Source organism: Prinia subflava (genome assembly GCF_021018805.1).
Source record: "Prinia subflava isolate CZ2003 ecotype Zambia chromosome W unlocalized genomic scaffold, Cam_Psub_1.2 scaffold_22_NEW, whole genome shotgun sequence".
In the NCBI taxonomy this organism is placed as follows: Eukaryota; Metazoa; Chordata; class Aves; order Passeriformes; family Cisticolidae; genus Prinia; species Prinia subflava.
Genome location: NW_026960606.1, coordinates 7,166,493 through 7,179,212, shown reverse-complemented (window position 1 = coordinate 7,179,212; position 12,720 = coordinate 7,166,493). Strand labels below are relative to the sequence as shown.

The window sequence follows — 12,720 nt, the reverse complement described above, 5'->3', positions numbered from 1 at the left end:
ACAGCTCTAGGACCAAATCAGCAATCCAGCCCCTGGGATTGTGCAGGCCAGGTGCAGCACACAGAGCCCTGCTGTGCCCGACACTCTGTGGGATGTGCATCCTCCATCCCTCCGGAGTCCAGCTCTGACAGGAGCTACCAGTGCCCAACTGGACCCCAGTGTTTGCCCACAGGGCACCCAGGGCAGAGTTCAGAACCAACTGCCTGCCTTTCCAAGCTCTCCACAAAGATTTTTTATAACCTTGATTGCAGTTTTCTGAAAAATGAAAGTGGTTTGTTCATCAAGGAAATTCATCAAGTTTATTCAAGGTTCCTTTCGACCTGAGTTTGCATTTCCTTGGGAAAAAAATATTAACTGTAAGAAAATGAGCTGTAATCTCACCACTTGTATATCTCCTGATTAACCTCAAAAACATTCACTCGTGCTTATTTTAAAAACACAAAACCTAAAATGGATATTCTGGATCTTTTATCAGAAGAGATTTTATCATGATAAGCCACTGAATGTCATCAGAGAACCCTTTATGTTGGCTTGGCAAAGAGCTGACTCTGAATTGTGGTAAATTAGGTAAAGTCCTTGTGACTATAGCTGGGGATGATCTTGGCCTTTGGAAGAGAAAAGCCTGAGCAGCCTCAGAGAAGGAAGTTTAACTTCAGCTAATCCCAGATTTGGCCACTGAGGCCATAGGCATAAAGCTGATACTCTGGGTATCCTCAGAACATCCCTGGCTCTGTCAATCCTAACACTTCAACTGGTGTCTATATTTGCTTCCAAGATCTGACACTCTCAAATTAATAATGGGAAACAAAAGAATTTTGCAAGATATTTAAGACAGTATAAGTTTCCATGCACTGGCCACACAAATGTCTGAGTCTGTTTTAACTTGGAAAATGGTAATTAGTCCTAATTTATCATTGATGCTTAAGCAGAACCTCAGTTGAAGGTGTTAGCGTAGGAAAACATAACCATACAAAGGCGATCATATGCGGTTCTTTATTTGAGCGCTCGGGACACAGGGGCATGGAATGCCCAAATCTTGTGCCCAAGAATACAGAGTCGATTTGTGATTTTATAGTTTCAAATTATACATATGTTAACTAACCTCCACCCCTAGATACTGGTTCTCTTATTTCTTAGTTACTATCTTAAATCATACCTACGCTCTACCCTGTGTTATACTTGATTTGGTTAAAACAATGTTTCTCAATTATCTCCTGGGCTGGAGTCACACTTGATTCAATTAAAACAATAGTATGAGGCTGGTTGCAGAAAGCTGACGTTTGTTCCAAGGCCAGGCTGTGTCAGGTTTCAGGCCGTGCGTCTTCTACCTTCCCCCCACCACCCGCAGTTAGCTTATACAGAAATTATTTTTAACTCTCCACTATCAAAGGCACTGAGCCATCCTGCTTAATTGCCAAAGGCATATTGCAAAGTATGACTAAAACTATTTTTCTCCAGTGCTAATGAGTTTAGAAATTTGGGAACAACTGATGAAAAACTGGTGAATACAAATGCTTAATAACGAGCAGAGAATGATGTCATTGCCATTCCTGCAATAAAGGATCTGTCTTTCAAGGGAAGCAAATGCCAGGCGATCAAGGCACCATTTGCTGAGGGAAACTATGCTGGTGAGCTGTGCAAAAGCTCTTCTGTAAATCTGTGAATCTATTTTAAATGCACTTCCCTCATGATAAACATGAATTATTGACGTGCTGATGCAAACAATGGCTGTAAGCAGTCCTAACACTGCTGTTAGCATTTGGGAAAACAAATCGTTGTTTCCATTTTCACCTCCAATTTGCTCACTTCTGGCTTAATACTGAGAAGCAAAGTAATATGATTATACAGTTCTTTATTTTCATAGTTTTGCAAGTAAATTAAACCCTCTCACAATTCCCTGTAAGAAGTGAACGCTGTTGTCCCCTTCGGCTACTTAAGAAAGTCATAAGATCTGTGGAAGGCTCTGCTGCAGGTCGTACAGTGTGTCAGTACTGTATCCAATATTACAGATTAAGATCATTGCTCGGAGCCTCTGCGGAGCTGCTGGGACCAGGAGATCAATACATGCTGAACTGTGCGCTATTTTTAGTGGAGAGTTCACTCTTCCTTCATTTTCTGCCTCGTTGCTGTGCATCCCATCTCCTACACACCACTCTCCTGGACAATAACAGTCACATATGTCCTTAAAAGCTTTTTTTCTCCTCTAGAACAAGTAGAAAAGAATGACACTGAACAGTTTTCTTGTTTTAATCTGCAAAACAACTTATCTTTTTGATATTGCATGTACTGTTCACTAATGTCTGACTTGAGGCCTGTGAAAGATGTTTTTGTAACTATAATATTCATTAACCAAGAAGATAATTATTAGCAAATTTGATTTTGCAAATTGTCGGGGGTTAGATTTGCCTCTTTTTCACTTACAGAATTTTTTCCCATAAGTTTCTAAGAAACCCTAATGACCTTACTTAGCCAGAACAAAGAGAGTAGTTGAAGGACATGGCAACATGAGGCTACACCTATTGTTTTTAAGTCTCTGGGAGTGTCCCTCAGAGGGGAGAGATAACTCGAGCTTTGGGAAAGGTAAAAAGACAGAGCTTCGGGAGGGGGGCTCACTCTTGCTCTCAGCATGGAGGGAGACAGTCAAGCTGCCCCTCGCTGCAGGAAGAGTTCACGGCCATCACTCTGCCTCTGTCTCGTCCTGGGAAATCTATCGTCATCTGCTGTGTACCCAGGAATCCTGAGCTCGTTTTCTCCAGCCCTCCTCCCACCGCCGCTGCTTCTTCGGAGCTTTGAGGCTCTCCTGCTACTCTGTAGCCCTGCACTGTGCAGCCCTGCCGGGACACCCCCTGCCATTCCAACTACCAGTGCAGAGCTCCTCATCTCATCCACCAGCCCGGGACTTTCCACCGTTTCAGCTCAGCCTCTCAGAGTCCTGCACGGGTACCGAGATGAAACTGCCCTGGGCTTTTTGTGAAAGAAAGCCCTCAAGGTTTTTGGTTCTGTTTATTACCAATGCCATAGTTGTTGTTTGTTTGTTGTTTTGTCATATATACTAGTAAAGAACTGTTATTCCTATCCCCATACCTCTGTCTGAAAGCCCCTTTAATCTTCTAAATTAGAATAATTTGGAGGGAGGGGATTGGAATTCTCCATCTCTAGGGAGGTCCTGCTGCCCCCTTCTTAGCAGATACCTGTCTTTCAAACCAAGACAAATGTTCAAAAAGGAAAAAAGAGCTGCTTCTAGATAAACTCTCACATCAACATTCTGGGAAATTAATGACATAATTAAGAATTTAGTCACTGAGGAAAGGAATGATTAAAAACATCCCAGGCATTATAGATGTCACTATTAGGGCTTTTTTCTTTGGTTATATCTCCTTGTTGATAAAAATAAGATCATTCTTGATTTCCCATTTGCTGAACATTAGGAAGTGACTTTTCCCTCTGTGTGGTAATTTCCTTTTTTCCCTAGTTTTTCAATTATATATTGTATAAATATCCAATAATTTTACATAAAGAAAACTCAAAATGTATTTTTCCCAGAATAAGCTATAATATTTTCCTAATGATGTAAAGAATCTTATTTTCTGTCAAACTAAATAATTTGGGGACAAAGAAAGAACCCAGCACATCCAATGCCAAATGCAAATATTGAAGTACTTGCAATTTACCAAGTCTGGTTTTAGAAACCCAAAAGCCTGTATTAAACAAATTCGTGGAAAATAGTGTTGATATTGCAGCTCAACACTAAATGTTTATATCATTCGCATTGTGAATCCAGACTAGCAAATAACCAAACTGACATAGGCTATTTTAGCTTTCTGAAGATACAAGTTTAATATAACTTATTTCCCAACACAGGTTTTCAGACAATAATTATCATAATTCTATTTTATTTTCTAGTATTTTGGCAATTCAGGTAAGTTATTGAAACAAATAGAAGTAGCAATCAGAATAAATGTGATAAATCCTTCACTCCCATTTATCAACCACCCAACACATCTGAATCGTGGGTTTAACAGCCTTTTTGCATTAGGTGTTGTCTGACTTTTCTAGATGTTAAGGACGTGGATGCCTTCAGATTTACATTAGCTGTTCCTTTTAAATACCTCTCTTCCTCATTTTTATCATTCTATTAGATGGATGAATCGTTTGGGTCTTGCAGCAATTGGTTACACACCTGATGACAAGGATATTCACCCAGATGAAGGTAATGCTTCAGTGATTATAATTAGGAAAAGAGAGCAGACACTACAAATCTGTTCAGTATTTCAATAAAGCTGGAGAGGTCATAACTGACTTCTTTATCAACATATGGCCATATCTTTTCAAATATCAAATTTGATAAGAATACATTTCCTTGAAGAACTAAATTTATTGGTGCCACCACCAAAGAAAATAAAATCCTGAGCAGTAATTTTAAGAAATATTTAAAATGAATGATAAAGAGAATGCAGGGTTCAGGGCGAGGTGTGATCTCCCAGATTCCAGCCCTCAGGGATGTTCATCCCCCTATGGTGCAGACATTGCAGACTTGGGGCAATGTGTGCTTCAGCAATATTTGTTTGCACCTCCTGAGCTCAGGTGCCAGCCTTGCGCTTTCCCCAGCACCCACAGTGGAACCTGTTATGCCCACTTACATTAAGCGTTCAGGCTTGGCTCTACTTCAGCATCTTGAATGAGGTTTGTGTTTGAAAGTCTGTGAGCAGAAGTTGGTTTTTATGTGCAGTGGAAGTCAGGTGCCCAAGCTGCCTTCTATAACACTTCCCTAAAGCATTTGGAGGTTCCTGCACTCCCTGTGTGTTTGAGGTGCCAGACTGTTCCACCAGCCTGTTCCTGAGTGGCTGCCAAGCCCTGCAGGTGACTGGGGAACATTTACCTTGCCATGGAAGGATGTTGTTAAAATGTGAGATCTGCTTGCTTGTGGAAAAGCACCTGAGTGAAACCTGGAATGCTTTGTCAGCAGATTACTGGAGTGAAAGCGATCAGGACGATATCGACGGCTCCCTGACCCTGAAGCAGGAGGGCTCCTCCACGATGTGTGACACCTACCACCGCACACCCTCAGTGAGTCACAGACACTGCATGTGACCCTAGGTCACCAAAAACATCTGTGTGCCTTGACTTGCACTTCCCTTGTCCTGAAATATTTAAGCACCATAAAGGCAGCAGAACAAAGCTGGATGTGATTGTAAAAATGAAATTACTGCTGTTCCTTATGAGCCAAGACCTGGAGTTTTCCATAGCAAATCAGTTAGAAATGAAGGAGAGGTAAATGTCTCCTGACAGATCTGTCACCAGACTGGAAATATGACCTTTTTTTGTAGGACTAGTGAAACTACACATCATAACAGGAACAGAATATTCAAATTTTACCTTTGCTGCAGAATATGAAAAGAATGTGGTGGATGGGATAGTTTATATTAATTGAGACTGATTTTCAATTATGATTATTGGATACTGGATGACAGAGATTAAGATCAGCTCACATTTATGCAGTAATCATGTTTTAGTTATTTTCTGAAGAACAAATCTTTCTAGGAAAGGGGTTTTTTTTTTTACAAGATTGTGTGCAATACCATGGTAATGACAGTATTGCAAATAGAACATTTCTATTAGACAAAACATAGGCAATTATGATAATTATTCTATGATTCTAAGTACAGATAGGACTGTTCTCAATTTTTCTTTCAGATTTTTCTTCAGTGTGAATGACACGATCCTCACACAGCCAGAACCAAAAAAAGAGTGACTGAAACAACAGCATCTCATGGGTGAAGTTCAGACTGATTTTCACCCATGTGATGCTGTTTTATCAACTGGGATACAGGTTAAGCCCCTCCCTTTCTGATTTTCCACATTTTTGCCTTTCTCTTTGTTTTGAATTAAATTTATACACAGACCCAGCAGAATTCACTTAAATTGTTTCACAAGTTCAACAGTCTCCCAGCCAAAAATCTTCCTGGGTGCTGAATTTTTTTTTTGTTTGGGTTTGTATTTTGGTTTTTTTTCTATTTGGCCCCTAAAAAAAAAGAAAGGAAATCCAATTATGGTTTCTTTTGGAGACTTCCACTGTCCTCAGCTGGACCAAGTGTGAGCTGGAAGGGTCTTCAGGAAACCTGCACCAGTGTTACACTTTTTCCATCAAGAGTTGCTTGTGGGCAGAGGATGTGCAAAACAAGAATAGGGAGTGGTTAAAAGAGCACTTGTATAAAAGTTGTCACTGCTAATTCTCTTCTGTTTACAGTGGTTCATGTCACAACAAATCAAACCCATCAGTCCATCTGATTATAGATATCATGCAGTGTTTTACACTACAGTCATTTTTTTGAGTCTGTTCAAAACATTGTCTCATGGGCAGATGTTTTTGTATCTTTTCAGGTGAATTCTTCAAGTCCATTCCCTGAAGCTAAACAAGGTCAGCACTTTTCCAGTGAATCAACGTATTCCCACTCTTCTGCCGAGGAATCCCGGCAGGATGCAGCAGGCAGCACACACTCCTCGGAATGCAGACCTCTCTACCGAGAACGGCGCTCGTGGCAGGACCTGATAGAGACTCCCTTAACCAGTTCAGGGCTCCATTTTCTCCAGACTGTCCCTCTGGAGGCGGAGTACATGAGCAGCCGGCCCAGAATGTCACCGGACAAATGGAGACAAGCCACGCTGCCCATTCAGAGGCACCACAATTTTGAGCAGGATGGGCCTTTTCCTCTGGTGGAATGTCTGAGGGGACACAGCTCCCATGGGCTGCCCCAGAAACAGCGCAGCCAAAGCCTTCCCCAAAACAGAGATGTCCGCAGGAAGGGACGCGTAAAGTCCATTGAAGGGACCGATGATGATCTGGAAGAGAATGTTCCTATTAGAAGGCACAATAGTTTTTATGCAGAAGGTAAGCTCTGGGAGATGTTCTGATCCACTTTACTGCCATCAAAATCCAGAGCAGTATTGCCACTATTCTCAGCAAGGATTTGGTGGTTGAACTGCTGGATTGACATGGCCGGTAAAGTTCCCACTAGCTCTGTCTCCTGGCTGTGCCAAGGGCCATTCCCAAATCTGCCAGCAGATTCAGGTAACGGTGCAGAACAAGGCGGTTCTTCTACGGCAACAGGTGTTGCTGTGTCTAGACTTTGGAGCAAGGACTAGAGAAGACTCCTTTTCATACAATTTCTCAGAGACCTTTATTCCCTGAGACGGGGGTACTAAAATGAGCCAAGAACAAAGCCCGTGCCCGCTTTTAAACCCAAGGGGTGGGGGAGTGTGGAACAAGCAGGTGATTGGTCCCAGGACAGATAGACAGGGGTTTTTCCATAACATAGGGCAGGGTCAGGGAAGAGATGGACAGCTGACCAAAGCTTCTAGGAACAGGGCAGGGGTAGGGGAGGTACACAAAGAGACAAAAAGGGGAAATGCCTGGGCAACACCTGACCCTTTGAGCGGGGAGAAACAGGGAGGAACCACTGAAATACAGAACTCCAAACAGCTTATCCAAAACCCACCACCACACTGGATGTTGGCAAACACAGGAGTTTGTACTTGAAATGACAGGATGTAGCACTAAATGTTGATCTTTGAGATGATGCAAATGTTCTTGTCTCATCAAAACTAACATTGCAAAACTTAGTAATAGATTAAGATAGTACTGAAGTTGCAGTATTGCTGATTTTAGAGACTTCATCTGAATGATCAGGTTTGTTCTTAGGTTTCTTTCTTTTCTTTCAGAAAACATAAAAGAAATTGAAGAAATCACAGATGGTCTGCAAGAGCTCTACAGAACTCTGGAAGAAGCCAGTCTGTCAGCTTTCGGAGAGCAGCGTCCCTCCACCAAGCAGGAGTTCCACAAGTCTTTTGTGAAGCGATGTAACGACCCAATCATCAACAAAAAGCTGCACCACATCCGAGTCCTCAAGAGCACTTTAAAAGTAAGGCTTTATCACTGATTTTGTGTGTAAGGAATATAAACTAGGAAAAGTCTAATTGTACATCACAGAATGTTGATGGGTTGAAGGGACCTTAAAGCCCATCCTGTTCCACCCCCTGCCATGGGCAGGGAGACCTTTCGCTATCCCAGGTTGTTCCAAGCCCCATCCAACCTGGCCTTGGACACTTCCAGGAATCCAGGGTCATCCACAGCTTCTCTGGGCACACTGTGCCAGGGCCTCCCCACCCTCACAGCCAGGAATTCCTTTCCAATATCCCAGCTAACCCTGCCCTCTGGGGAATGAAGCCATTCCCTCTTGTCCTTAATGTCACTATATTTCCTTTATCTCTTTACATTTCTATTGTTAATGCGTTTTTGTAGCTTTAAAATTAAGTTTCAAAGAAACTAAAAATTCTTGAAAGCAAACATGTTCCAGATTAAGAGAAAAAAAAGATTATTTGGCACTTTGTGTAGTCAAGTTGTTGCACATGCCACAGACTGAGCTGTCAAACAGTTTATGCTGTAATAGTTCCTGAATTTAGGTAAATATTAAAGTTTCCATAGTAATTTTCCTGGCACTTGGAATAAAAGAAGAAATAAAGTGCTGAAATACAAAGTTTCATTTTTATCTGTCCTATATCTTTCTGGAAATTGCCAGGCAAAAGAAGGGGACCTCACAGTTATCAACAGCCTTCTGGATGACCCAAACTTAACATCCAAGAAGTTCAAAGATTGGAAATTAAAGAACTATGAGTTTTTCCTGGACATTTGTGAGTACAGTGCTGCTGGGAATTCTCAAAATGGAGCCTCTGAACTGGCAAGCTCAGCCCCAATGCTGACACACACACACTCCTTCATTGAGACCCATGTGTGACAGGAGCCTCAGCCTGAATCACTGCTGGGTGCCCTGACAGATGCAGTCAAACACTGGTGAATTTATTGCTAAGGTACTCAGCAGTACTGTAAATACTTGAGTAAGAGAATAGTGCCACAGGATCCCTACTTCACTGCATGATAAGACAATAATATTCTTTATGAATTTTTTGTTTGCTATTATCAACCAACATCTGTATCAAGCTCTGCATTAGAAAGAAGCAGTGCAGAAGTGTAACTGAAAATAAATACCAGTACATTTAAAATACTGTACTAAAACTCAGCTTATAGTATGAGCTCCTACAATCATGTTATATATTTAGATATATATATAAATACATATCTATGTGTATAAAATTTAACATGATAGTGGACATTTCCTTTTTAAATGCCCTAAAGTTCACATTTTCACACATTTTTTCTGGAGAAAAAATATAAAAAATGAAGACATGAATACATTGGCCACTCTTAGAGATGAACATTTATTTTTGCAACATTTCCAGGTAGTGACCATCTTTGCAAATAAAAGAACAGAGTTATCAAAATGTAAACTCAATCCCTATAGTGTGCCTTAAAATGTACACTGTACATCTAAGAAATAGATCCCAATCTGGCCCTATGGGCACTCTGTACATGCCATTTAAATACTGTGTTTGTAACGTGCTGTGCCTGCCTTTAAACAAAGGAACACGAGCAAGCAGGTTTGGCACAGAGGTAAAATATGAGTAGAACAATATTGGTTGTTCACTAATGCTGCAAATTAAACTGGTTTTAATAGAATTTGAAGCATTTCATGGTTAAAGAAAAAAACCGAAACATCTGCACTGAGTAAGGTACATACTGCAGGTTTTCTTCTTCACTGTGAATTTAAGTGACACATGACTGTGAGTCACAAAATTCAAAAAAAAAAGCATGAGAACGAAGCTGAAAAAACCTCCTGAACTAGTCAACTACATTCTGTGATAGACTGACATCTATATCTGAGTTAATTATTCAAAATTATGTAATGTCTGGCAATAATTTTGAACTGCTAGCAGTACATTTGCAAGTGAGTGAAGTTATTCAAAACATCGTTTGAAAACCAGTCAATATTGATTGGTTTGGGAAGACACAAGTCACGCAGTGTATTTCACTTCCTTGCCTAGGTGAGAATGCTTTGTAAGAATCAGATTTTGGGGAAAATACTTGGGGGGAAAAAAGATCGCTCTGAATGCTACTGAACATAGATTTCAAAGCCATTTACAGTTTGCTTTGACTCTGCTTGCTAGAATAGTTCTAAAAGGCAGAATGAAGAGGATGTGAATATAGCTGATGTCATTTCATTAAAACAGATTTCACTGAAACAAATTCACTGATAATTTTTTCACAAGATAAACCTAATAGGCTCTCATCCATCAAGGACTGTAAAATTAATGCAGTTCAGTATAATAGAGAAAAAAATGTCATCTCAGTGAGGTCCTAATATCCAGGAAGAGATTTCATTATTCCCAAAGCCAGACCAGGTGAAGGTGTCCTGGATGTTTAGTTTTGTCTCCACAGAGCAGCTGAGGGGGGCTGACCTTGGCTGGACTGGGGAAAAAATGTCATGGGAAAGCTCCTGGGTTGAGACAAGGACAGGGAGATAACCTGCTAATGGTTATCATAGGCAAAACAAACCTGACTTGGGGAAAATTCATTTATTAATTTAAAATACAATTGCATACTGAGAAACAAAGACAAAATTAAAAACACCTTTCCCTTGCCTCCTCCCTTCTTTCCAGTCTTAATTTCATTCCTTGATTTCTAGTGAGCAACAGCATAAATTATAGAATCCATTTAGAAATTAATTCATATTATACATGCAAGCAGTGATGGATGGTCACAGAAATAGTTACCTAGATTGAACTATCTAAATTCCTAAAGAAATTTAAATATGCCTTTTGTTTCAAACCCAAAAGATGGTTTGTGCTTTCATAATGCAAAGATCTATATTATTTCCAAATATCTTTCGAAAAGGGTTTTGAATGCCACTGCATCATCATTCAAGACATAACTGAGCATATTCAGTGAAGTCACAGGTAAACAGAGAATACTACTTATAGATACAGATGAAAATGAGAAACATAATTGGGAAGATAGATTTCTGAGAAATAACCCAAGTAGTAGGGAAAACAGATTATCTCTGTTTTAAGTTTAAATATAATTTCTGTAATATGAATAGATGAGATAAATAGTAGAGAGTTCATACTTTCAGCTTATCTTTAAAAATCTTTCAGTGTCATGAGATCATAGTTTCTGAAATTCTTGGAATTGTGAGTCTTCATTCTGCTCTTGCAGAGCAGCTCTCAGCAAATGTGATTTGCACTGAATAGGCCAAATAAATTGTCCAGGAGATTCATGAGATGAAATGAGATACACTGGAGAAATTCCCTCTAATGGGCTTAAGATTAACTGGGAAAAAAGTTTGAACCACTTGTCTGGCACTGCTTGTGCCTTAGAGCAAGCAAAATCTAATTGCGAAATTAAGCAATACAAAGACTTTATTCTTTCACAAATGTCAGCTGGAATTTGGAAGCCATTTCACAGGAACTTATCCTCCTGGCACATGTACTCAAGCCCTTCCCTCCCTGCCACGGTTTTCTTCCTTCTGGATGTAGGTGCCAACCTAAATGGACTGCAGAGAGGAATGTAGTCACCTCAGCACAATTATTTTTTATTTTCACCACCTTTGAACTCACTGGAATGCAAAGTGCAATATGGATACTGTATTTCAAAATTCATGCACCAAATCCTGTTTATGTGTTAAAATATGTCCAATACTCCTGGACCAACAGGTACTTAAACATACTGTACAAAGCAGCTGGAATTGTTGAGGTCCTTTTGATGCCATATTTTTAAATAATAAAAGAACAAGGCTTGGCTGTTGAGTTCATCTAGGGAAATAAACATCACCTGTACAATAAATTTATTTATTTACCAGTTTTCCTGCCTGAATTCTCAGATAAAACTTGTTTTTTAAACATATACAACAACATGGAAATGTTTGGATGTGCTTTATTTAACTGGACCTTATTAGTGTCTTCATTCAGAATTCCTGCAGGTAAAATGTCTCAGCCCATAGACTTTCTCTGACACTCCACAAGCTGAGTCTTCTTGTTACTGGCTATTTTTCATTACAACTGATTTAATGCTCCCCCTGAGCAACTGATTCCCCTTCTTTTTTAATACTGGTCTGTATTCAGTGACATGTCAGATCTTTGAAAGTGTCTTAATAGCTCTCTCGCCATCACTTCCTGAGAGAACTGAAACATTTTTCTTGGTTTCATTATTTTAAGAGAAAACTATCCTGAGCTTGCTCTAATTGGCAGGAACAAAAATCAAAGGAGGCGGTTGTTTTCAGTATATTCAGCTCTTGGCAGCTGCCTTTTGAGCTGGAAATGTGGTGCTCCACTGGCTTTTTCTAAGGAAAAGGAAATTAGTGTTGCAGAGGATTGTACACGGCCAGTTAAGCCTACTCACTCCTCTCGGCAGTTACAGAACACTCATTCTCCAAGGTCTTGTGAAGGGCAGTACAGCTGCCTTTGAAGGAGCTACTTTACAGTGGCTCTGGGAAGGGCTAAGCCTACTCAAAAATTGTACACTTCTGCTGCTGATCTTTAGGAGATTTCACTTTAAATGTTAATAGGATCTTTGGGAGAAAAATGAAGAATCTGATAGAAATTGTTTAACTCAACACAAATCTCAGGAGAACAAAGAACATTCTTATCTTTGTCTCAAGTAATGCAAATCAGGCCAAGATTATCACGTACCTTATTTGTCATATTCTTTCCTCATGGAGTCTTACTGTCTTCCAAAGTGATAAAAGCATTCTTTCTGCAAAAAAATAGCAGTATTTATGACCAAGGTGATATAGCTGGGGGCTGTTGATCCTTGAGGAGGGACAGCTCTGC

The 12,720-nt window shown here is 40.1% G+C and overlaps 1 protein-coding gene across 1 annotated transcript in view; it reads left to right on the top strand.

Moving 5' to 3' along the window:
* Window positions 1–9,336, top strand: part of LOC134564874 (connector enhancer of kinase suppressor of ras 2-like) — a 297,517-nt gene extending 288,181 nt beyond the window's left edge. The window contains exons 20-24 of the mRNA XM_063424148.1: window positions 4,140–4,210; window positions 4,964–5,067; window positions 6,382–6,889; window positions 7,720–7,919; window positions 8,577–9,336. Of these exons, the coding sequence (XP_063280218.1) occupies window positions 4,140–4,210; window positions 4,964–5,067; window positions 6,382–6,889; window positions 7,720–7,919; window positions 8,577–8,792 (1,099 nt within the window). The 3' untranslated portion in view covers window positions 8,793–9,336. The remainder of the gene's footprint in view (window positions 1–4,139; window positions 4,211–4,963; window positions 5,068–6,381; window positions 6,890–7,719; window positions 7,920–8,576) is intronic.
* Window positions 9,337–12,720: the final 3,384 nt, after the last annotated feature.